Here is a 27,076-nt window from a genome sequence, read left to right on the forward strand (position 1 = left end):
GCCATGCATCAGGGGTCATAGGTGGAGTCAAAAGTACAAATGCTCTTTAGACAGCCAGATGTGCCCCCTTCCCTTATATAGATAGCCAAATGTGCCACCTTCCCCAGTTCAGATAACCAGCTGTGCACCCCTTTAGCCAGCCAGATGTGTTAATAGCAGAAGACTCAGCGGCTCCAAACATTCCGGTGATGATGTCATCTCTCCACTGCAGAGCACCCATCGTCCTTTCCTTGGTTAGCAGTGGCTTCTCTTTTAACATGATGCTGCTGTTACTATGGAGAGGACGTGGGGCACGCTACAGAAGAGAGATGGTGTCATCGCTGGAACTTTGGAGCTGGTGAGTCTTTTGCTGTTAACGTTTCTATATTCTTCTGCAGAGGGAAGAAGAGAAGCAGGGGCAATTCTGGCCGACAGCGAGCCATCTCTAACTCACATGCGATTGCAGTGGTTGTGCTGAGCGCCCTCACAGTGCTGCGCCCTCACAGTGCTCCCCCCTTTAGCTACGCCTCTGTGTTTTGGACAGGCAAGTGAAGTTTTCCTCAAAAATCTCTTTAGACGTCCACAGCATATGGATGTGAACATTTTGAAACATCTTAAGACAGTGGCAGCTGTCCAAGGGCTTACATCCTCTCCACCCTTTCTAAATTATGCCTTTCCTCCTCTGCTGTTCACCTGCGCTGCTTATCATCCCCGTACAGGTCTTATCAGTAGAGATGGTCAATGAGGTGCTAATGATTTTGTGTTGATGGACATTTTATGTTAATTTTATGCAAATTTATGTCACATGGATGTAGATTAATAATATGAAAAAACTGGCTGATTTTGATTGGCCCAATCCCAAACTGCATAAAATGACCATGATTTGCATCAGGTCAAAATTATTAGAATCTCATTGACCATCTCTGCTTCAGCACAGTTCAGCTATTGACTAGTAATATAAATGGACTAGAAATAAGCCATTACAATGTAAACCATTTGCATCACATTCTAGTATTTTTAAGACAGAACTAAAAAAATCATCAATGCAGGTTTATGACATTATTGATCAAAGCCCCATTTAATTACACCTAAGTACTAGTACACTACTACTTTAAGTATTACAGTAAATGTATGCTTCTCTGCACTTAAGCTGGTTCCCATCTGCATCTATTACACCCGTATTAATGATTTTAGTTTTCGCAAAGCACATCAGTAGCAGAGCTCGAGGCTCTAGAGCTGTAAATATTTATATTGTATATTCTCCAAGGTATTGCTGCTGTTTATGTGTCTGTAGTGCTAAGCTCTAGATTCTATGGGTGATTTTAGCCTCCTCCTGCTACTAACCAAATTAACTGACTGTCACCCGCCTCCATATCTGCAACATGTTGATTTTAATGCTTGCCATAAGAGTAGACTGCCAGCAAGAGGTCAGAGCGCTCAGCAGAAAAAGATTAAAATTGTTCATACAGTTTCATCTTTACAACGATCCGTAACTACAGGTGAGATTTTAATCATGTCGATGTGTTTGGAAGAGATTTAACCCCTTAGTTCTAGCTACCTTATCTGAAATATATTTATTTCAGAGGAAGGCATTATTAGTAAGAAGTAGTGTCATGTGCACAAGCCTGCATATACAGTAAATCTTATGAATAGTTAGTACATTGTTTTTCAGCACCAGTAGATCTCATCACTGTATCTAACTTTCAGATATAAACACCGGACCATGACCTCCTAACTCAGCTTAAAGTGAACCTGAACCGAGTAAAATGACTTAAAATAAACACAAACGTTTGCTTTCTTAAAACAGAAAGTATTTGTGATAATTCAGTTTGGAGTGAGCTCCAAGATGTCAGCACTGCTGAAATATACAAATCAGCCATTGTTGTCCCTAAAATAAACACATGATGTGCCTGCAACTGAATATTACATACTTATAGCCTTCACCTCTCACCTATCCACAACCATAACCTACCCCCATCTTACACCACTACCTCATCACCTCACTAACCAAGACCAAGAGAGCCATAACTGGAAAGTTTACCCCAACCTTATACCTTGTCCTGATACAATCTTAATAACAACCACAACCTTTCACTTAAAAAGTATCCTTACTGTAATCCTTTAAAAGGATGCCTAACACCTTTCAGTGCTGCTGAACACTAAGCTAACCCAGTATTTCTCTTTGATACCTAACCCTAACCAACCCCTCCATCCCCACTGATACCTAACTCTAGCTAACTCCATCCCCACTGATACCTCCAACCCCACTGATGCTTAACCCTAACTTTCCTCCCACTGATGCCTAAACCTAACCAACCCCACGCAAGCCTAATCCTAACTGTCCCCCGCACTGCAAATCCAATGTCCCGTCTATAAGTATCGGGACGTTTGCCCACCCTAGAGTGACCCATGTTAATAGTGGCTATAAAAATAGCAGGGACCTGAGCCGCCTGCTATACAAACTGTGGCTACCAATAGTGCTTGCAAGGCTTTTAACAATTAGGTATACTACAAAGATAGGAAAATAACATAAAGGTAATTCTGAACATGATTGTACAATGAAGGTTGGAGGGTGTACAACCACATATAGACGAACCTATACTTGACCAAATACTAATTTAATAGAGACACTAAGCCTTTGCTGAAGATGTTCCAACCTAACCTTTGTGACCCCCAAAGGCAGTCATATGTTATGAGCATTGGGGATTGCTGATGCTACAGTTTTTTGGATGCTGCAGTAAGATTGTTCCTCACTAAAATACTCTGCCTCAGACCTTGAATATTGTGAATAAAGATGAAAATGTAAATGCTAGATTTCAGTAGTTAATCACTTGTTGACATTTGCCTGTTTAAAATCATTTCACTGCGAATGACTCAGTTGTTAAAGGGACTCCGAGCAGTGCAAAAACTATAGAAAGATGCATATCATTTTAAAGCTCTCTTTCTCCTCTTTCCAATGATATATAAACCGCTGCCCTATGCCTTTTAGTTTTCGCTATTTTCGCGATTGAAATTGCCGCGGCCGCGATTTCAATCGCGAAAATAGAGAAAACTAAAAGGCGTAGGGCAACGATTTAGGTGTCACCAGAAAGAGGAGAAAGAGAGCTTTAAAATGATATCCATCTTTCCATAGTTACATTGTATTACACAGGCCGACTTTTTCTGCTGACTGGAGCTGCTGACACTGGGGAAAGTGTCGTCCTGTGTAATACAAGTAACTATGGAAAGATGGATATCATTTTAAAGCTCTCTTTCTCCTCTTTCTGGCGACACCTAAATCGTCACTCTATGCCTTTTAGTTTTCTTTATTTTCGTGATTGAAATCGCGGTCGCGGCAATTTCAATCGCGAAAATAGCGAAAACTAAAAGGTGTAGGGTGGCGGTTTATATATCATTGGAAAGAGGAGAAAGAGAGCTTTAAAATGATATGCATCTTTCCAAAGTTTCTGCACTGCTCGGAGTCCCTTTAAAAAGAAGGTAATTTCATGCCAATAAACTCGTGCAAGTATCCTAAGGGCTGTTACTTATTATATTTGAGTCACACGGGAGGCATGAAGTTTAACCCTTTACTGACTATTGTTCTTAGAAATGTAACTTAACTGTTGTTGATTTATTATAGTTGCTAAAGCTCAAATTGTGTTTCTTTATGCCACACGACTTTCGGTAATAAGCAGTTGATTTTCCATTTACAGCCACTGAAGGTTTCTAGGAGTGAAGGCAGAGTCTTGAAGAGGGCAGGGCTATGTTTGCTTTAAGCAGAACCTCATTTTTCGTATGAAAAGTCCACATTTAGCAAGTCAGATACAAAGAAACACTGGAACAATAGTTAAGTGGAAGTAGTGGAATAATTGCCCAGAGTAACTAGTCTGTTAAATGAAACAACTACTAAAGGTAACCTGAAGTTAGGTAGGAAGCTACATATCATATATACTTGAGTAGAAGTTGAGTTTTTCAGCACCCAAAATGTGCTGACAAAACCCACCTCGGATTATACTCAAGTCTATTGATCCAAGCTATAAACCAATACAAAGCTCTGATGTCAAATTTAAATGATTGTCCGTGTGGCTTCTTATTAGCATTGTAGCGAGTAGCATTGACTGCCTGCTATGGCTCTACAATCAAGATTTTAACACCCATGCACATTGTTCACAAAAATGACTTCACTGGTTACTGCAATGCATGTGTGTCTATAGGCCAATCATCTTGGCCCATGCAGTGCCAAGGATGTACAGGGAATATGCATGTGCATGCACACTTTCCTGGTCATTTTGAATATAGCTGCATTCAGCTAGAGTAGCTGCCAGGCATGGCTAAAGGCATGCAGAATAGCTTCTTCTTTTTGTGTATCACTGCCAGTCACCTGCCAACTAGGCATTTGCAGCAGGACTACGCTGAGGTTCTCTGTGCTTTTATCACAGTTGGCCACCCTGCGGCCTGGTATTTCCTCTGCTCCTCTCAGGAGAGTTTATAGCTCACATGGAGAGGGGCACAACTAGCTGCTCCCCAACATGGTGGAGTTAAAAGGCTAGGACAATAACACTTGGAGGTAAAGGAGGATGTCAGCATGATCCAGCATGCAACATCCCCTGTACACTAGAGGGCACCCTAGGCCATTGCCTGAAAAGCCTATGTCCAGAAATGGCCCTGACTGAAATAATGACTAGGCAAAAACGATTCTTTTGCTGAGCTAATTGTTTGTTTAAATTACATTATGAAGGATGCTTCAGAGAAGCAACACACCATCATCCAGCTCCATAATAACCACGGTTGGGCAGAAGTGGGAATTTATTGATAGGAATAGCTCTATCCTGGAGTACTGGACATGGAAAAGAAGTTTGCTTTGATCCATTACAGCTTTAGAGTAAAACAGCAACACTTTGCTTAAGGATGATCATTGAGGTTATTTTGGTATAAATAAGAAATTAATTAAACAGAAAACTATAGAGGAGGGTTACGATGTCTACCAGTTCCTTGAACTAGAAGTGCCATCAAACAGAAATTTGTACCAATCTATGTAACTGGCATTATGTATTGTTGTAAGCACAGGGCTTGTAGAATTTACGTCCTTGACAAGTCCCCTTCTGCTTCTGCTCATTCATGGGGTGATTAGAGAAGACAGTTCTCAACTGCTTTCCATGCTCACTTACCACACATCAGCAGTGCTGTAAGCAAAACATTCACTTATTTCTGTAACCAATTACATTTAGGGTCTGAAGAGTAAACAGTATAATAGAGTTAAAGTCTGAATGTTTTTTAATCCAATTGTTTGTTTGAGCAAAATTGTACATACATCTTTGTGTCTGTGATTTGCCACTCCTAAGAAATCCTTACACTCTGTCTCAGCTGGAAATAGCAGCTGCTCTGTGTGCTGCTCCCCTCTCTCTTATATAGTAGAAGCAAAAGTGAACAGTTTTATGAAAAGAGTGTCAGATGTGGGTAATGTAATTTACAAACGTTGTAGAAAATAAGAGGGCAGCCCCCATGGCACAAAGACAACACAATCTGCAGCTCTGACCAGCTAAATTAGATCAGTTCCTTGTAAATAAGTTCAGAAACCGTGTAGGCCATTGGGAGGGGGCAGACAAGCATTATTTACTAGCTCACTCACATTGAAGGACTACATCTCCCAGCATGCCTTGCAGTGGCCAGAGAGGCCCAATACCGCCACAGAAGCTTGAAGCTGCTGTTGCTGTTCTGGCTGGAGAATATGGTGGAGCACATACAGACGGGATACCCCCCCAAAGGTAAGTAATGCTGGTCACGCCCAAAGACCCACACCATTTGTGAACCTCCCTTAGGGTAGCTTATAGCCCATGTTTTACAGAGCCATAATTATACGACATGTCTGCAGCTTAGATTATTACAGCCATACTCAGTATTACATCACATGAGCCTATAGGCACAAATGTTCTGGGACTCTAGTCTTTGCCCTCCACAAACCCACAAACCCTTGCAGCACCACGCCGTAAGTGTGCTTGCTGGCTTAGCTGCCTTATCTTTCTTACCGCTCCTGCACGGCATAGGTAGCCACAATTGCCCCTTAGTATTAGGTAGCCAGGGGTACCCTCTGTGTTAAGTAGATAGAGGTGCCCCCAATTATTAGGTAGCTACAGTTGCCCCCAGGTGAAGGGAGATCTCATAAGAAGAATGCCAAGATTTAGGTTAGTAGCCTATCATTTAAGTTCTTCCTTGGACTCTGCATAGGGAGAGAGGGAAGCAGGCATTCAGGGAGAGGAGTAAGCCGCCTCTCCATCATCAGGCGCCTGTAGGCATGAGCCTACAGTGCTTTGTGGAAAATAAAGCACTGCCATTCTTTAGCCCTGGCACATGTTTTTACTCTTTTATAAGATATTTGTTGCAGCAGAGAATAAAGCTGACATCATCCCGACTCCACAGCCTAAAGCGTTGTGCTAACTGTACGTGTTTTTCTAATGCATAAAGTGTGTTTGTGTGTGTTTCACATGCAATAAAACATGCCTTTTCTTGATGAAAGAACATCCAGCGCATTTCAGTGGCGGTGTTCCTATCATGTGGGATTAGACTGGTGTTTTCTTGACATGTATTTCCCAATAGTACCATTCACTGTAGTGAATGGACTGTGAAATCGAGTACAAAATGTGCACAAATTCATTTATACATTTGTGATTTCATGTGTGTTTTTGCATGCCTTTTACAATGTGTAAACTGTAGAAGCTAAAACCAGTATTCATTACATAGTGAAAGCAATGCGACATGTATATACAGGATGCATAATGAATGTGTAATTACATGGCTTGCTTGGGACTAGACACCAGGGTTCTTTTCCAAATGCTTGATATTCTCATACTCCTCTTTCCACAAGGATGAAACTCATAAGACATACTAGTTCTATCTATGCAAAAAAACAAAAACAAAAAAACATGGTGGGGGTGTTACAGTGAGCCCCAATTCCATGTTGCAAGCTTTGTGCATTTGTGATTTATTACTGTTAGCTCAGACCATAAGATCACTGCCTTCTCTGAATGAAAACGAGTTGATTAATTTAACTCCTTACTTGTAGATCAGTGCTGAAGGATATTTAGAAGTTATACACTCATATTCATTACCGCAATACTTTCTGAACCCAAAGCAACAAAAACACAAGAGATACATACTCAACCTACAATCGGTTGCAAAGGTATTCGGCCCCCTTGAAGTTTTCCACATTTTGTCATATTACTGCCACAAACATGCATCAATTTTATTGGAATTCCACATGAAAGACCAACACAAAGTGGTGTACACATGAGAAGTGGAACGAAAATCATACATGATTCCAAACATTTTTTACAAATAAATAACTACAAAGTGGTGTGTGCATTATTATTCGGCCCCCTTTGATCTGAGTGAAGTCAGTTGCCTATAGACATTGCTTGATGAGTGCTAATGACTAAATAGAGTGCACCTGTGTGTAATCTAATGTCAGTACAAATACAGCTGCTCTGTGAGGGCCTCAGAGGTTGTCTAAGAGAATATTGGGAGCAACAACACCGTGAAGTCCAAATAACACACAAGACAGGTCAGGGATCAAGTTATTAAGAAATTTAAAGCAGGCTTAGGCTACAAAAAGATTTCCAAAGCCTTGAACATCCCACGGAGCACTGTTCAAGCGATCATTCAGAAATGGAAGGAGTATGGCACAACTGTAAACCTACCAAGACAAGGCCGTCCACCTAAACTCACAGGCCGAACAAGGAGAGCACTGATCAGAAATGCAGTCGAGAGGCCCATGGTGACTCTGGACTAACTGCAGACATCTACAGCTCAGGTGGGAGACTCTGTCCATAGGACAACTATTAGTCATGCACTGTACAAAGTTGGCCTTTATGGAAGAGTGGCAAGAAGAAAGGCATTGTTAACAGAAAGCATAATAAGTCCCGTTTGCAGTTTGCCACAAGCCATGTGGGGGACACAGCAACCATGTGGAAGAAGGTGCTCTGGTCAGATGAGACCAAAATGGAACTTTTTGGCCAAAATGCAAAACGCTATGTGTGGCGGAAAACTAACACTTCACATCACTCTGAACACACCATCCCCACTGTCAAATATGGTGGTGGCAGCATCATGCTCGAGGGGTGCATCTCTTCAGCAGAGACAGGGAAGCTGGTCAGAGTTGATGGGAAGATGGATGGAGCCAAATACAGGGCAAACTTGGAAGAAAACCTCTTGGAGACTGCAAAAGACTTGAGACTGGGGCGGAGGTTCACCTTCCAGCAGGGCAATGACCCTAAACATAAAGCCAGGGCAACAATGGAATGGTTTAAAAGAAAACATATCTATGTGTTAGAATGGCCCAGTCAAAATCCAGATCTAAATCCAATCGAGAATCTGTGGCAAGATCTGAAAACTGCTCTTCACAAACTCTGTCCATCTAATCTGACTGAGCTGGAGCTGTTTTGCAAAGAAGAATGGGCAAGAATTTCAGTCTCTAGATGTGCAAAGCTGGTAGAGACATATCCTAAAAGACTAGCAGCTGTAATTGCAGCAAAAGGTGGTTCTACAAAGTATTGACTCAGGGGGCCGAATAATTACACACACCTCACTTTGCAGTTATTTATTTGTACAAAATGTTTGGAATGATGTATGATTTTCGATCCACTTCTCACGTGTACACCACTTTGAATTGGTCTTTCACGTGGAGTTCCAATAAAATTGATGCATGTTTGTGGCAGTAATGTGACAAAATGTGGAAAACTTCAAGGGGGCCAAATACTTTTGCAACCCACTGTATGTATACGGAAGGCTCTGGAACCTATAGTCTTCTCAGTCCTCTACCTGTGCCCTCAGTCCACCGCTGACCCGTTTAAATTATGCTCCTTCGGGACTCCTTGGAAAGCTCTGGAAGCATTTGCATCCCCGAGTGCTCACAAAGACGAGTGGATTCGTACTGCGCATGCATGAGCTTGACCTCATGTGCGCAGTTGGACCTTCAGTGGTGCGAGTACTTCTGAAGCCTGCACAAGGAGTCCTGAAGATGTATTTGACCTTCAGGTTAAATAACTTCAATGAGGGGACAGTGGGAGAAGGATGCCACGGAGAGAGGACCGGGAAGGTTCTATGGGATCCAGCATGCTTGTTTTAGATATGTATTCCAGATACTTCTGCGGCCAAAAGCAACTGGTATTGTTTTAAAGGAAATTAATATGGCAGCCTCCATATCCCTCTCACTTCAGGTGTCCTTTAAGAGCCTCTTTTGTATTTGCTTGTTTTTTGGAGAGAGTTTGCTCCTCCATTGACTTCAATGAATTGCACAGTTGTATTGTAAAAGTGAAAATTTGGTAGAAATGTGAAACAGAAATGACCAAATACACGAATCCCTTCTCACATCCCTCTGTCCCAGCAACAAAGCAAATGTTATAGACCACTCCTTACTCTTGTAAGCATGGCTTGGAAGAGCATGCAAATTTACATCCAAGGGCGTAACAACATCTCCTGTGACCCTCGGCCATTGCAAGGGGCTAAGCGGTCCCACTCACGTCAGCAAATGCAGAGCAGCGGCAGTGGAACGTTATAAATTACCTGCCTCTGGTAGTGGAACAGGTCCTCTTCACTCTTCTGTGTAGCTGCACGCCTAGTAGCCAATTGCCATGCAACTCATGGTGCCTGTCATAGGATGTGTTCAACTTGGTGATTGGCTGCATAGCACGAAGCTACACTGAAAAGGGGAGTGAAGAAGACCTGTCCCGCTGCCGAAAGCAGGTAATGTATAATGCTCCGCTGACGCCGATCTGCATTCCACTCTGTGTGCTCATTCGGATTTTGCGGAAATGAAAAATTCTCATTCGGAATTCGAAAATTGGAAAACGTAAATCTAAATTCTATGGAAATCCAATTTACCACAAATAGATAATTTTAGCCCAATCACAGAACTCTGGAACATTGGACCAATCAGAAAATGCAGAATTTTTCTGGAAAAGAAAATGGATTACCGTGGTCATTTTAGATCAATTACAAGATTCTGTTTTTTCGATTTCGGATTTATTTGTCACTTTTTGCATTCTATGATGGAAATTGGGAAATCGGAAAAATGGAATATCGGACATTGGAAAAAGGGAAAACGGAAAATTATAATCAGAAAACGGAAACTGTCTGTAATCACAGATTTCCACGTAATCGGAAATGGGCATGTCTGACCATTCCTAGTTTCTAACAGAAGCGGGCTCCCTTAGCCCCGGACACCAGAGGTAGGGGCCGGCAGATGGGGGCTGGGGGCCGGCCAGCAGATCTTTGCTGGTGGGCCCAGTAGATTGTAGTTACGCCCTGTTGACACTGTGGAAAAGTCAGAAGACAAGAAGACACATACTTTCCAGCTTGTTATATGGGGATTGTTGGGATCTGAACAGGTTTTATACCTGTCCACTAAAAAATCATCAACCAAAAGTGGTCAGCTGGCATTGTCCACTGAAATCACAAATATGCCTTCATTGCCAGAGAGAACCAGATCAGACAATATCCTCATCAAGCACCTTTACACAGAAGCTGTTATTCTCTGACACCTACTACAGCACAGTGACATCACTTAGTAAATGTGGACAGGTTTAGGCTGACTGCCCCAGAGATTGGCTGCTTTCATCCAAAGCTTCTCACACATGGTATTTCCCTCTGTGACAGATTCTCATCAAGCAATGCTGGCAGAGACCAAGAAAGTTACCTTTTGTACGCCAGTCTCACTCATAAACCCTGCACAAAAGGCATCACATTCCATCTACACGATGAAGTTACATCTATACATCTCGTATCATTTCTCACTGCCACAGAAAGAAAGATCTTCTTAGAAAAGAAGATTACAGCATTACATCTAATGCTATACATAACCAGCAAAATCCATACATCTGTCTACACAGGCAAGCTGCTGTTAATACCATGCCACCAAAATAATTCAAAATAAAGGCAAAATCCTTCTGATAAGCAGTAAATGATTGTAAAGAAGGTGAATTATCATTCTGTTTTACAGCGTTCTGTAGCCTGCAGCTATCCTATCTCTGCACCATCCTGGGTTGTGGTTATGGAGCTTGCAATCAAAAAAGTGAGAAAACAGCTCATCTGTCTCCATGGTGATCACAGAGCCTTCCATATGCAGATAATTAGTTGTTAATATGATACACCACTCTATTGTATTTAAACCTCAGTTTGCTGTCTCTCCTCTCACCTAATGTTTCCACACCACATCATACAACATAACCTTGATATGAGGATATATTATGGCTTTGAAGCAGCCCCAGCCTTTGACCTTTGGACAAGGTAGGCGTAAGTACCAGCTAATATGCCTTACAAAGCATCTAACTGTTTCTGCAAATAGAATCTCCTGTGGTGTTTGTCATTCTAACCTATAGCAGGGTCAGCTTGATGTGTAGAAGATGTATGGCTCCATCAATCCCAAATGTATCTCTCTTCCTCCATCATACAGCAAAGTGTCTCTTTCATCAGTTGTCTGGGCTTCAGCATTGCCTTACTAACCCATTTATAGAGTGAGCTTAACGTTTAGATAACAGTTTCACATTACTACTACTGTATTATTTAACAATGAAGCAGAATCAGATTTGAGAAAAAATATATTTGCTATAGCTGAACCTGACCAGGTGAGTGTAGAGTGAGAAAGTCTGATGATATATTTGTGATGTAAAATCCACCTTCTGATCCATAGCCCTCCTCCCTGCTTATGTGCACCGTGGCACAGGAGGGCTCGCTGACAGGGCAAAGTCATGACGAATCCTTAGTGGCTGTCTGATTCAGTGGGATAAATTTCAAACTGGCTTCCCATAGAAACAGACACACTTGCACACGAGACCCTTCTACTTGCTGAGCGAGAGGCAGCGCAAAGCAGGAGCTCAAGGATGGGAGCATTTGCATCCTAACACCAAGCTGTTCAGCAGCCCTCCCTTCTAAACAAGACAATGGACTTAGAAAGCCTTCCGCAGAAGCACAGTAGGTAGTCTTTATTTCAGTGACTTTCAGTGTGCATTCTTTCTCCTCTCTGGTCCTTCAGTGATATTCCTCTTACTACCTATCTTGTCTGCTCCTACCTGCATCCAAACCTCTTTGCCTTCTTCTGTATACCTGTGCCTTCAGCATTTTGCTATATTAGGAATGCTTTTTGCTACTGTAATGTTTTGGGGCGTTATAGGTGTAATAACTAAAGCCAGAAAGTAATGCCATAACTGGAAAAAAGTCCTAAAGCTCTACCATCTATCTATTATATTTTCATTTGCCTTGTTTGTGGTTTGGATATGTGTATTTTGCTGTTTGATTTGGGATATCAGTTTTTTTTTCTTTAATGTTTAATGATAATCTATTGTTCTAGAATTCTGGAAACAGTCATGGTAAAAGTCTCAGCCCTGTTACACAGAAGATGAATGTAAGAGGCTGACTTTTTTTTCTATTAAACTAATTTTTAAAGTCTAGCAGATTCTGCTGGGGACTTTTGAGCAGGTTACACTTCCTGTCCATTGTTTTGTAAACTTTACAGATTCTGTCAAGAAAATACCGCTGCTAATGTGACCCATCAGAGACCCAGTTTTCTCAATGAAAATAAATAGTCGAGCATTTTAGCATGTAACTAAGGCAACGTGACACAGACAGGTCCTCGAGATGCCTGAGCATCCAACCAACCCTCGCAGGATGCTCACTCCTTGTCAGTGTCAATTGGAGGACACAATGCTAAGTCCCAGCAGGGAGGCTGATTGCTTGTGACACAGTTAAGCTCTGTGGATCTATGTTAAATGCTAGCCAGGAGCCAACCAGTGGCTTATAATGCCGGCGTTTAATGGCTGCCCTGCACTGCAGGCATCAGTAGCACTTAATGAGTTAAAATGCCTTCACTTTGTGGATGCAGCAGAAGCAGCAGAAATTGTCCTCTTGTGGGTACCACAAGCAGTGTCGTTAATGTAAGCTCTTCAAGATTGAGATGCTTAGAGACAGCGCAGCGAAGTTAATGATCATTAGTGGCAAGGAGAAATAGGAATTTTAATAGAAATAGTTTCTTGGTGGTCATCACAGTTGTATTTCCCCCTCACACAATTATTATATTAATTTTGTTTTTTACATCTTTTTTTTTAACAGTTCTTACATGATAGTGTTGCTTCAATTTACTTAGTTAGAAAGAACTCAGTAGATCTATTTTCACTTACAAAAGATCCAAAAACATTTTTTTTCTGAAGCAGTACACAAGAACCTGTTGCTGTTTCCATGTACTATTTGAGCAATTGGGATATTTACTTGATGTGAATGTCATTTTTGTTCTCCTATACCTTTTTTTAACCCCTGATAAAGATGTATGTGGTGTCACTGTATTCAATATCTCTTGAAAGAAACCTGGAGAGGAACATGGAAAGTTCTATGACTGACTTCTACGTGAAATAAGCTGCTTTTCTGATTGTGTGCTGATTCTCTGCCTTTAATAACTTCTCCATGACCCAGAAGGAGCGTGCAGATCAGATGCTCTGACTACACTGTGGCTCCTCCAGGCTGCATGCTTGTTCCAGTTACGTAACGCAGTACTGCTGAAGCCATACAATCTGACAATCAGACAGTCAGGGCTTTATTATCAGTGATAAAGATAGCAATCTTAATATTTATCTCAGTTCAGGTTTCATGTAAGAATTGTACATTATTTATTACACATAATCAGGGGCATAACTACAAATAATGCCCCCCCCCCAGGAAAACATTGATGGCGCCCCAATATTCACACCCTCCCCTTGGTGACCCTCACAACCTAGGTGCCCATCTTGCAAGGCTCATAAAACGAGTGTGGACATTCTAATGTTCACACCCATTACAAGTGTAGCCACAAAATTACCTGGTCTGAAGGATGGAGCCCTTTATCAGAGGGAGACAGGTAGTAGTTGGGGTCCCCTTACAGCTGTGGGCTCCCCTGCACTGCAGTAGCAGGGGCTGCTCCCCTGAAGTCACGCCTCTGCACATCATTTATTTCCTCACTGATGTATTGTGTAGCACTCGACTACGGAGCTCTTGGGGCAATTCAAATTTCCTGCTGACCCCATAGGAGCTTATGATCTAATGTCCCGGCATATACCGGCACATACCATTGAGCCAGATGGGTAGTCACCTAGTAATATATATAGAAGGAAACTAAAGTACCTGCAGGAAACATAGACAATGGTGGAACATGCAAACTCCAGGCAGACAGTGTACTTGGTCAGATTTTATAAGATGACCCTAAAGGTGCCCATTAACAGTAACATTTCAGGACCGATCGATTGTTTCTGATAGCCTCAGTAATCAATTGGAAACTGGATTCATGGAAGAATTACCGCAAGCTAATTTGAGCAGATTAATCGAATCCATCCATTTTTCAGATTGATCCCAATGATCTAATCAGATTGGTTAACAGTAGTTCAGCAGATCGTTTTGGATTGATTACCTTGGTGATCGGAAAGGATCTATTGCCTACAATATTGAACCGTTAAAGGGCACCTTAAATTAGCCCACTAATAATACCAGCTTGATTATACAATCTTACCACTTCTATGTAATCTATTCATAGTATATTAACTTAAAGAGAACCTGAGGTGTGTTTGAGGAATGCTATAAGGACACAGGCTGATTCTGCATACTATCACCAGCCTCTGTGTCTGTACCGTGTCCCCCCAGGCCCCACCACGCTCTGCTGTCCCCCATAAAAAACCCGGCATGCTAGCGACACACAGCTTGTTGCTAGCTGGCTGTTTACCTTAATGCTGCCAGTCACCGCCACTCCTCCGCCTCCTCTATAGCTCCGCTCCCCGCCTGCGTCCCTTCCCTCCAATCAGCTTACGGTGGCGGGGAGGGAAGGGACGCAGGTGGGGAGCCGCAATATAGAGGAGGCGGGGGAGCGGCGGTGACTGGCAGCATTAAGGTAAACAGCCAGCTAGTGACAAGCTGTGTGTCGCTAGCATGGTGTTTTTTTTTAATGGGGGACAGCAGAGCGCAGGGAGGTTTGGGGGGACACAGTACAGACACAGAGGCTGGTGATAGTATGCAGAACCAGCCTCTGTGTCCGAATAGCATTCTTCAAACACACCTCGGGTTCTCTTTAAGCTGCGTACTCACTGCCTGATGGCGTCTGCGACGTCCCCTTGACGACGACCGTCAGCAACGCCTCTTCTTGGGTCGGCAGGATAAAGCGCGAGGTCATGCGACGTACACAACGGCATGAACGAGACTTCCGCGTTTGCGGTACTTTGCATGGTATCATCAGGGATCTCAAAGATCCAATCTGCTGTGTCGGTCCGTCATCATCTGCGCGACGCTAGGCGATGTTCGCAATCGTGCGCCTGTACCCACCTCGCGACGGCGTTTTAAAATCGCTGAATGTCGGGAAAATCACCAGGCGGGTACACAGCTTTAGTTTACCCTGCTACTACATAGATTTGGTAGAATTGTACAATCATGATTGCATCATTAGTGGGCACCTTAAAGCAGCACAGAGCCAACCACTGTGGTGCCTCTAGGCTTAATGGATACAGCAAACAACACTGGGATCGTTCATATTATTGCAGAAAACTGCTTTGTGTATATTGTGCAGACTTTTTAAAGTGCAAAGTACAACAAGGATCTGTACAGTGTAATAACCCATAGCAACCAGATTTTATTTCCATAAAAGGTAAACTGTGATTGACAGCTAGCACTTTCTGTACGTCTCAGCCTCATGCAATAAGCACAACAGTATCAACAAACACTGAACAGGCTTCTCTCCCATTACTACATTCAACAGTTAAAATTTCTGACTTGAAACGATGATGGTGACAAATCTGTAAAATATGTTATGTAATTGACTGCTCCAGGCACATGCACACATTGTATGTCCAAGGTTATTGCCCAAAGGTAACAGCCATCTACCTTAGAGAGAGAGAGAGAGCAAAGCAGCAACCAGGTTTTTCTATAGCTAGTGCAACACAATTATATTCTGAAGCGATGCATCATTTATAGGCTGGCTATTTTGAGTAGAATCTCGCTGTTATGTAAACTGGGAAATGCACAGTAATTCCTAACCTACATTAAGCTGTACAAACCACAAATAACACCTCACATATGTTTATTCCCTTTACAGATAGGGGGCTTAATAAACTTTATATTCAATACTTGCTTTTGTTAAAGGGCTAAACCTGTGTGTTCTCTTAGAGACAAATACATCATCAGATATTGATTGATGCACTGTAGTATCTTGTTATGGCCAGTATGTGTCACTGTAGTTCTTTATAGCGTACACTGTATAGTATACATATCGAACCATCACAGGGACCCTCGTAATCGACCGCTATACCTATCTTCCAGAAAGTGTAACAAGGGTTGCACAAGGCGAGACTATCGTTTACGTTAAGTGATAAAACATTTTGGCTGTGTTACTGTTGCATATTTTCATTGATAGAGTGTTATTTCTCCCTCTTGTGGCTGAATGCATGTTAGTTGCTATCAGAATGATTGATGAGCAAGTGATGACATAAACAGAATAAGGCTTCTTTTACACTGCAAATTGCAATTCTGATTTCCGAATTTGTGATTCCGATTGGCGTTTTTCACTGGCTCCAGACTAACGGGCAGCGGCATGAGAATGCACAGGTGCACGCGCGAAGCAGCAGCCACCTGGACGTAGCAGCTACGTCTAAAAGGCTTAAATGGTTAAGCACGGCATCAAGAGAAGGGCCCAGATCAGCTAAGTATATGAGCATGTCATCCGCATATAAAGCTATGCGTTCTTCCACCCTGTTTATGCAGAGACCCGTTAAAAGTTTGGATTTCCTGACCCCTTGAGCCAAGGGCTCGATGGCTATAGCAGGGGGTCTTAGGGTTAGGCACCACCAGGTGGGGTTCTAAGGGTTAGGCACCACCGGGGGGGTCTTAGGGTTAAGCACCACCAGGGAGGGGGGGTTCTAAAGGTTAGGCACCAGAAGGGGGAGCTTAGGGTTAGGCACCATTGGGGGAGGGTGTCTTAGGGTTAGGCACCTCCGGGGGGGGTCTTAAGGTTAAGCACCACCACAGAAGGGTTCTGTGTGCAAGTAGGGATAGGTTTAGTCATAGTAAAATATCGGTAAGAGTTAATTCAAATTAACTAGTACAAAATCACTAATATTGACTAGTACAATATCACACAATCCCTGCGCCTCTAATGCTTGTATACAGTCCAGGTAAGGAACCGTATTGAGTCATTATTGGTAATTCTTCTGACCTACGAGATATCCCACAGTGTACAGCCAGCTTTACACTCAGCCTGATTTCCATAGGCATGCGACAGGTGTATTTAACACCTCTGTAAAAGTCTATTTCAGAAAAGTATGAGACCTACATATGGTGTGATAGCATAAAGTAGCATCAGCAGCAGCTCAGGCAGGTAATTAGCCAAGTGATAGCAGGTGCTGGAAGAACAGCAAAGTCAAACAAAAGCGCTGGCTTTGCCCAGAGGGTGTGACAGTTCTGTAGAATAAATCCAGCTGAGGGGTGAGTGAAAGGGTGATGGTAGGAGCACTTCACAAACATAAGTGCCTTCCTTGCTGCAAGGCAAACAGGAGCAGCAATCTGCTGCTAGCGGGAAGACAGGTAACTCCATTGGTATGAGGGGAAATTGGAGACTGGGAGACATTCACTTTATTATTAGCACTCTCTGTATTAGCAGCAAACGTTTACAAGCTTATAAGGCAATACATCAGTAGCGGTGTGATTCTGCGAAACACTGGAAAACCTATGTTTGTTTAAATGAAATGGTAAACTCCACAAAGATGACTTCATTTTTGTCAGTGCTTTACTTGTCATTTTCAGATATAATTTTTTGCATATCAATTTCAAACTTCAACCATTTCCATATCAAGAGGTTTCAATGTAACTTTTTCAAAACCATGGCAACAGTACACCGTTTGGAGTACGAATCTCACCCTTTCATGTATGAAACATCCCAAAATTCCCAACTGCATTGCCACAAAGGATGGAAAGGGGAAACAGGAAGTGACTTTTTAGCTTTTTACTTCTGCACAGGATGCAAACTAATGTTAAGCTGCATTCAGCGGAATTTATGTAGTTGTCTTATTTGGAAAAATTTTTACAGTAGAGCAAGGCTTACTTTAAAGGTAACGTCAGGTGAGAGTGATATGGAGGCTTACATTTTTGTTTCCTTTTTAAACCATACCAGTTGTCTGGCAGCCCTGCTGATCTTCTGGCATCAGTAGCGTCTGAGTCACAACCCTAAAACAAGCATGCAGCTAATCTAGTCAGACTTGAGTCAGAGCACCTGATCTGTATTCTTGTTCTTGGTCTATGGCTAAAAGTATTAGAGACGCAGGATCAGGGTGACAGCCAGGCAACTTGTATTGTTTAAAAGGAAATACATATGGCAGCCTCCTTATCACTCTCATCTCATGTTCCCTTTAAAATAAACCTGACATGGGGGGATAGAAAAAAATGTATACATACCTGGGCTTTCTTCCAGCCACCTCAGGACTGATCACTCCCATGCTGCCATCCTCCGCTTCCTGCAGCCTCCATAAATTGCCCCAGAAGTCCTCTGGTCCAGGGCATACTGCGCAGGCGCAGTCAGGATGTGCGAGCTCTCCCGCCACAATCCTGTGCCCGGGAGCGTACTGCGCCTGTGCGGACTGACCCTGACTAGACTACTTACCAGGGCCAGTTGCTAAGGCTGCAGGTACCGAAGGACGGCGGCATGGGAGCGATGAAGCCGGAGGCAGCTGGAGGAGGCCCCAGGTATGTATACATTTTTTATTTCCCCCGTCTCAGGTACACTTTAAGGACATGGAGCCTTGAAATCTAATTGGTTAATTGGTATGCTGTTTTCAGGTTGCTTCACCATTGATGTTGTATAGTGTGTATTTACATGGTCCTATGGCAACATGCTAATTAGTAATATACATCATGATGATTCCTGAGATATCTCGCACTGTGTAGCTCTTGAATATGCAGAAAATGTTTATTGCAGTACAGTTCACACAGCTTCTTCCTCTAGCTCCTTGTCTCCTGCAGGTACACCTTCTGCTCACCATGTTGGGTTATTGCTGAATACATTTCTGTATTGCTTTCTTGATTATATTTATCTGATTTATAATCACAAACATCGTTGTGTTTGCTACATTCCTCATATTTGTGCATACATATCTCTAGCTTGTTTGCCTTTTATTCTATCCATATGGGGTCACCGTTGCTAGAGTTGGTGATTTATAGTATGGTGATCACTGTGCTGTAAAAATTCATCTTTGCAGCATTTTGACAGCACTAAATCTTGTTGATATAAAGCAGCACTGAAGCACTCAATGGGGCTGTGCATCTCAAATGGCTATTTAAATCATCATTAAAAATGCAAACAACTGTACAAATATGCATCGGTTCACATAAATCATATTTAAAGCAAATTGCCAAAATAACATTAATTTAATATACATTTTTTTAAAAGCGCCAATATGAATAGCACCTTGCACATGGACCAATTCACAATAATCTAATCTAATCCTCACTGATTTTTTGCATGTCTTTGGCGGGCGGCACTACTTGGATTACTATGCCAGTATATATATATATATATATATATATATATATATATATATATATATATATATATATATATATATATATATTTTCTAATGTATATCATCATAATATATTTTAATTGAATATGGATTAAAGATGTTTATCAGTGTATTTTTGCCTCTGATGAAGTTGTCTGCAGAACCATGAAACGCACATCAGACTTCCTTTTCTTCATCCATGAAACCATGACTTTTCCTCTTTATAGACTATGTTTTCAGACCTCTGTCTAATAAATTCTGATTGGCAAATGCTCTAAAAATGCCAGTCATTAGAATGTGTACCTAATTAATGATACCTGTGGTACAATTGTTGTCACACTGTATTACATTCAACTAAACCATAGTTTGAAGGTGAAATCAGAGAACATTGCTTTGTCTACAATCCAAAATCTCTGAAACGTGGCAATTATAGCACACAGAGTGTTATAGCACACAGAAGACAAAATGTTCTTTTTTCATGACTGATTGATTCCCCTTTCAGACAAATAGAATAGTGTGATCCAGTCTCATTTTCTGTTGCCTCAGTACTCGGGGCCTAAGGATACCTTCATTAATAGATTTTTATGCTTTTTCATTAGTTTTCAGAATCTGCAACTGTAGCGTGGCTACTGGCTATTAATATACACTGTTCAAAAAATCACCAAAGTCAGATAAATAATATAGAATGGAAGTTTTAATGAATTTCACATTTTGTACCTTGTGCATTATTCAAAGGGCCTAAGAAAGGATGCAAGTGGGTGGGTGGCAACAATACTTGCAGAGCTCCCCAGTTCCACCATACCGTGCTCACGACAATAAACCATCAATCCAAAGGAAGTGTAGACAACAGCGCCAGGCACCAGTACTAGGATTAGGATTTATTAGGCAAAGGTGAAGGATCGGCCTGACAGCAGTTTAACAGGGTATTCCCCGCTTCTTCAGAGGCCAAGAAAGGGTTACTTTCTTGGCCGATCCTTCACCACCTTTGCCTGTATATGTGTACCTAAGAGCTCTAATAAATCCTAATCTTAGAACTGGTGCCCAGTGCTGTTGTCTACACTTCCTTTTTATTATTCAAAGCCCAATGATCCTTCTTAGTGGCCTGCAGCTTCATGCACTGCAGAAACAATAGAATGTTTTTTCAGCACCTGTAGATGCTCAGAATATGGAACAGACTCAGTACTGCAGGTGACACAGTAATGGATAGTGCAGAAAGCCCATTAATAGGACTCATTGAGATTTTGAGACCCAGGAGATGGAATCTCCCATGGCACCTGCATAATGAACAATGATTAAAGACTATGCAGTTCATTTCAAAGACATGCTTGTTGTTTGATGTTATAACATGAAACCTGCATTGTTGAAAATCATTATTTTAGCATAATACTTTTCAAATGTCCTAAATTAAATAAAACGTGATTCATTCCCTATCAACAAAGGCCCATATGGTGATACACAGCCTTTCCACTAACATCACATGCCTTGAACATATGGGATGGTGGATGACATTATATTGTTTTCCCCAACACATATGTTAATACTGAGAGTACTTTGTACAATTCATAAGCGGGTGAAGCAGACATTAAGCAGGGGAATTGTTTAGCTGTGTATGCTTAGATGCTACATGTTCTCTTTTATCTTCTCAGCTAGTGGATAAAGAGTTTACAATTGTTTGATGCTTGCATGAAGATATCCCTCCCAAGACAGTCTTCAGTAAGTCTTCAGTCTACTCCATAAATAAAATGAGTAAATGTAAATCCCTCTCCATGAGCAAAAACCTACCCATCCGTTCATTCATCCATCAGTCATAATGCTGCTTATCAGCTCAAACTAGGCAAGCTGACTTGACACCGAGTTACATACATCAGATATGTTCTGTTTTTTATTCTTCCCCCTTCAGTTACTGCTGTAAATTTTTCTCCCTGATGAAACTTTGACAGTGAAACCGGTCGGACGAGGCGGACGTGTGGCTGGACGGCGTCCTATGTTTTAAGTGCTGTTTTTCCTTGTGGGTCCCTGTCATAAGGGCCCAGATGTGAGTGACTTTTAAAAAACTTTTATGTTTTTTTAAATGAGATATTAAAATCGCTGTAGATACGCTTAGATGCGCGTTTGTCTCTTTGCATGCCTCATTTTTGGTGAAATACTGCAATTGAGGATTAGATTGCTCGGCTTGTCTGGAGAGGAGGCCGGCTGCGAAGATACCTGCTGCTGACCTCATTAAGCCATATTGCAGACCCTGTAGTTAAGGTCTGTGATAATCTGGTAAGCGTATTATTTTTATGGTGTTTTCGGTGGTGGACACAAGTGAATTCGCGCTGAAGTGTACTATTTATGTTCTGTTTTTTATTCTTCCCCCTTCAGTTACTGCTGTAAATTTTTCTCCATCCTTCCTGGTTTAGCTGTCCATTGTTTTCAATATTTAATGTAATCACAGATCTCCACTTCTAAAAAGATGTATTGATTAAGTGTGAATATATCTCTGGAGAAACCTTTACCAGTTGCGTGTGGTCCGGTATTAGTCATGGAGAGAATTCCAAGACATAACAACAAAAGTTGTTTAGGTGATACCTTTAATAATTAACTGTTTCTTTGCAAGCTTTAAAAACTTTAAGTTTCTTCTTCAGGCATGTTACAGAACTGGATCAGAACCGTGCCTGAAGAAGAAAATTAAAGTTTTTAAAGCTTGCAAAGAAATCTTGTACAGTTAGTCATTAAAGGAATTGCCTGAACAATTTTTGTTGTTATGTCTTCTGAGAAACCTTTATTCAATCAGGGCTATTCTCTCACTCCAGTCTTCATGTTTCCTCATAAATTCCAGCCTTCACAGCTATTCTCCTTCCCTCCTAGTTCTCCTGCCCATCGTTCCTATTGTTGTCACCATTCTTTCTTGGCTGGCTTCTTGAGCTTCCCTCCACTGTACACACTCTGTTTTTCACATACTTTACACTGTCTTCCCATTTTCTTTTCTTCCTCTTCAGTTTTTAGTCCTATGCTTATGAACTCCCTACTCTAGTCAACTTCTCACACTCCTTATTACTTCTCTCTCACAGTTCTTCAATTCAGAATATTGTGCCTTCCTGACCCCCAACCACACTGGTGTACCAATAGGCCCTGCAGCCCCGGCCCCCCCCCTGGGGCCCACTCGGGGCCGTTTTGTGGGGGCTGGAGGGGTGGCAGCATGAGGGGTAAGCCTTGGCCACAGTCGGCGGAGAGAGGGGAAGTTCCCCCCTTCTCCTTCACCTCGGGGCTCTCCCCTCTGCGCTCCCCTCCAGCTAAAGTTATAGCGTGGGCAGCGGGCAGCGGCGGGCAGATACATAACTTCCTTGCGTTCCACCGCATAATCTTCGCTCTGGCATCTGACGTCACTTCCGGAAGTGACGTCACTTCCGGAAGTGACGTCAGACGCTACAGCGAGGAGTATGCGGTGGAACGCAAGGAAAGTATGTATCTGCCCGCCGCTGCCCGTTGCCCACACTATAACTTTAGCTGGAGGGGAGCGCAGAGGGGAGAGCCCCGAGGTGAGGGAGAGGGGGGGAACTTCCCCTCTCCCCGCCGACTGTGGCCAAGGCTTTCCCCTCATGCTGCCACCCCTCCAGCTTCCACAAAATGGCCCCGAGCAGGCACCAGGGAAAGGGGGGGGGGGCCCGCAGGGGGGGGGCCCGCTCTGAAATTTTGCAGAGGGGCCCATTGGGGCCTAGTTACGCCCCTGCCCAACCACCTAATTTCCTGTTATATGCTTCATTTCTGCCCTTCTTTTACTCATATGCTGTTTAGATCTAATTGGCATCACCCAACACTTGCCCTTATTTAATGAACTCATGTGAAATTGTCACACCTTGTCAATAAAATGCATTTTAAGCCACCAGCAAGCAAGAAAATATTCAAAATGATTTTGAAATTACGTTTTAACCTAATGTTTTCTATTTTTTTTAAATTGCAAAGTGCTAAAAAAAATATATTAAAAAGAAAATGAAACACTATCTCCTTGGAGAAAACTGAAGACAAAAAGTGAATTGAATAAGGATTCTTTACTATTCTGCTGCCAGACCCCTTGTTACTATCCTCATAACCTCTTTACTACATTCATATCCTCTTCTCCACTTTCCTCCCATAACCCTATTGTTACCAGTAGTCTGCAATTTTCTCCTCCAAGTATTGCCTTCACTCCACCTTGTCCTCTCTTTTCTTCACCATGTCTTAATTTGTTCTCTCCAGTGTTATCATTGTACCTCTTCATCTCTCCTGCGCACAGATTAAATTATTCTCTGTAACACATCAGGACTGTGTTTACACTTTTTTCCAAACCCATTTTACACAAAACAGACTTGATAAAAAAATCATGCATTCCTCATTTTCCAGGAAGAATCCAAACACAAAGGCACCGTGACCATGCTACTTGCCATTATATTAAATATGAATGTGGAACATCTCACAGAAATATATCACTTGTGACTGACTGACGCATTGCTGTGTGTTGGATAAACAATGCCTAGTATCATCCAGTTTACCTGATGGCAGGATCACGGTTATTTTGCCTTACATGTACATATTTGGGCATTGATTACATGTTGCTATGACTACACTGTCGTGTTCTTAGCTAACTAAGTCACACAAATAGGTTATGAAAATTGGGCTGTGCCCATAGATAGATATTACAACAAATATGTGCTGGGGGCTGGACTTGACCTGAAACTGGGCAGTGATTGATAATAAACCGCGTAGATGTGAATGAAGGTAATGCAGAACTAATGGTGGCCTTAATTAATGCTGACATTTTTAATTAAAAAGAAAAATGAGGCTTTTATAGATCAAGTAGTAGGGCTTCAGCAGCAACAACTAAAAATATCCAAATTCATGGATAGCTCAGAGCATCTTTCACCTTGGTGACACCCAGTTGCCGTTAGTTATGGTGAGATTCGGGTGACAGAGCAGAGCAGGAAGCTGGAGCTTATACTGATGATGTTACAGTATAGCAAATGCCTGTATGTTGGGGAACCAATGTTATACCGGAGACATTGAGACATTGAGATGAAAAAGCTATTTACTGCCAGCCCTTCGTGCCGGAGTCTAGCTAGCTTTTATATTGTGTGTGCCAGGTGCTTTGTAGTTGAACATATCAAACCTGGCTAAACTCTACCATACTTATTTCTTTAAATGGAATAAACTGCTTCTACAGTTCTGTCTCTATGTTTCTCTTTTAGCCTCTGCAGATCTATCACACCCAGTTTGCAAAGGTTGTTACCAACAACAGATGTTTACATTTTGTTCCATTGAACATTACCTGTTCCGGAATCGCCATATCTCCTCTTTTGGATTTTAACCTCTGTGATTTTATGCTGAGGCTGAGGCGTGCAGTAGATTCAATTGCTTTGAGATATTTTATCTAACTAAAGCAAATGAGAAACGAAGCTGGAAAAAGTTAGATACTCGCCTATGGAGAGAGAAGACTCTGGATCCCATAGAGCCTTCCCAGTCCTCTCACCGTGCCCTCAGTCCGCCACTGTCCTTTGTTTAAACCTCCAGCCTTCGGCAGTCCTCAGAAGGCTTAGGAAGGACTCGTGTCCCTGAGTGCTTCTGAAGATGGGCGGCTCTGTATTGCAAATGTGGGGGTGTTCTCTTCAGGAGCATTCAGAGACATGCATGCTTCTGGAGCCTTATGCGGACTCCTGAGGGCATATTTGACCAGTTGGTTGAATAACTTCAACAAGGTGGGGTGAGGGGGCAACGGAGGACCATGGACACAGAGAAAGGACCGGGAAGGCTCTATTGGAGCATGCCCTCTCCATAGGTAAGTATCTACATTTTTTTTTAGCTGGCTTAAGTTTTACTTTAAGCTAGCATAATGCCCAACTTTTCCAGATAAGAAAGAGGCACATATTTAAAGAGGAGCTGTTAGGTATAGGGTCTCAGAGAAAAAAACCACATATATCAGTAGCAAAATATTGGCTCTACTTACATTACATATGCATTTTACTGTCCAAGTTTGGATTTCACAGAATTTTTATATAGGATTTGCAGAGAACGATGCTCCTGACAGCTCATGGCAGGTTCCATGTTTGTCTGTCTCCTATGAAGCCAATTGTGATGTCATATCCTCCCTGCTTCCTGATGATTCGACTCACAAAAAAGATCCTAATGGACAACACTACTGTGCAGTGAATATTAATTAGCCATGTGGCTAGGAACAATAGCGGACTCATGCAGTATACTCTAACGGAACATGTGCCCTGTGATTTTTCAGTGCTGTGAGTTTAAGCTGCTGTTAGAAGCTGCTGTAACATGAGGCTGTAACTTCTCACTGTGAAAGCAGCCTTGGGGCGTGATAGAGAAATGAAGGGGATGACCCAAGGTAGTGCACTGGGGAGAAGCAGCCCCAGAATGCTTTGCAGTATCTGTTATGCATCCTGCCGGCCTCCTTACGAGCTTGGGAATAACAGCCTTGCTGTTCACACATCACAGTAAGAGAGATTTTTAACTTCAGTATTGCCTTTTTGGCTTCCTTCTAAACTGTTTAACACAGGAGAATAGAGGTTTAAATTAGCTTTTGCAGCCTGACAGTTACTCTTTAAAGCATGTCCCTGCTACACCCCTAGTCTCGCCCCCAGCCACACCCTTTAATTATGCATACCACAAAGAATTATTAAGCAAAAGACATAGCTTTATCATTCAAACCACAGTGGTCCTTTCTATCACCACTATGCTTGCTTCATGTTCACATTTGAAAATAAGACATTTACAATTTTAAAGGCTGGCAATAAAGTTTAGAGTGAATTAAATATATTGTTTAGGAGAAAATACATATAGTCAAACAGATCTTCACATCAGTCCTGAAAGAGGGACAGGAGAAAAGAGGGACACAGGGATTTGGTTCTCAAAAGGGACTACCTCTCCATTGGAAGGCTAGCCATACATGGGTCAGTAATGGCTGTATATGACCAGTTATATATCATATATATATATATATGCCTAGCTTTAGACATTGCTAATAAAACCCAGAATGATTGATCCTCCTGCTGCTTTCAGCTACTGCACAATTACCTTGAGGAATAGAGGGGGTAAATAAGACCAACTGGGAGTAAGTCATAGTTTTTATAGCTTTTTATATAGCAGATCTGTATAGCAAGTGAGAAATGGGCTAAATCATAAGCAAGATGTGCAGTATGAAATGTAACGTTGCAGTTAAATTGTTAACAGTGGTTGCCACTCAGGCAGTGTGATATTTGTTAATAGAAGTTACACTACAAATATATTCAGACGGTCTATAAAAATTGCACTTAATAGGCGTTTATGAAGATGAAGGATTGCTGTGTAAGTGCTTGCATCAGGCTGAGTCATTGGAGTGAATAGTGAAGCTTAGCTAGGCGTTCACATTCTGTGTTTTTCAAGATTGCAAAAATTGGGAAATATTGGATGCACTGTTTGGCGTGCAGTTTGTGGGCCCTGGTGTCATCATTGAAATCAATGGAAGCCATCTACACTTACCTCAGTGTTACCTCATCGTTCTAAGAACTTTTTTTTTAACTTTCCAGACGTCTAGCAGTAAACAGGAAGTTACCCTGAATCCCAGGAAA

At 42.0% G+C, this 27,076-nt stretch overlaps 1 protein-coding gene across 8 annotated transcripts in view; it reads left to right on the forward strand.

The window, feature by feature from the left end:
- Positions 1 to 27,076, forward strand: part of PLCH2 (phospholipase C eta 2) — a 1,280,386-nt gene that overhangs the window by 357,188 nt on the left and 896,122 nt on the right. Inside the window, exon 1 of one of the 8 annotated variants that reach the window (XM_068240685.1) lies at positions 11,826 to 11,922. The exons of the other annotated variants lie outside the window; for them this stretch is intronic. Coding sequence (XP_068096786.1) covers positions 11,892 to 11,922 — 31 coding nt within the window. The 5' untranslated portion in view covers positions 11,826 to 11,891. Of the gene's footprint in view, positions 1 to 11,825; positions 11,923 to 27,076 lie in introns of those variants that run through there. 8 annotated transcript variants of the gene reach the window in all.

Source organism: Hyperolius riggenbachi, chromosome 6 (assembly GCF_040937935.1).
Source record: "Hyperolius riggenbachi isolate aHypRig1 chromosome 6, aHypRig1.pri, whole genome shotgun sequence".
In the NCBI taxonomy this organism is placed as follows: Eukaryota; Metazoa; Chordata; class Amphibia; order Anura; family Hyperoliidae; genus Hyperolius; species Hyperolius riggenbachi.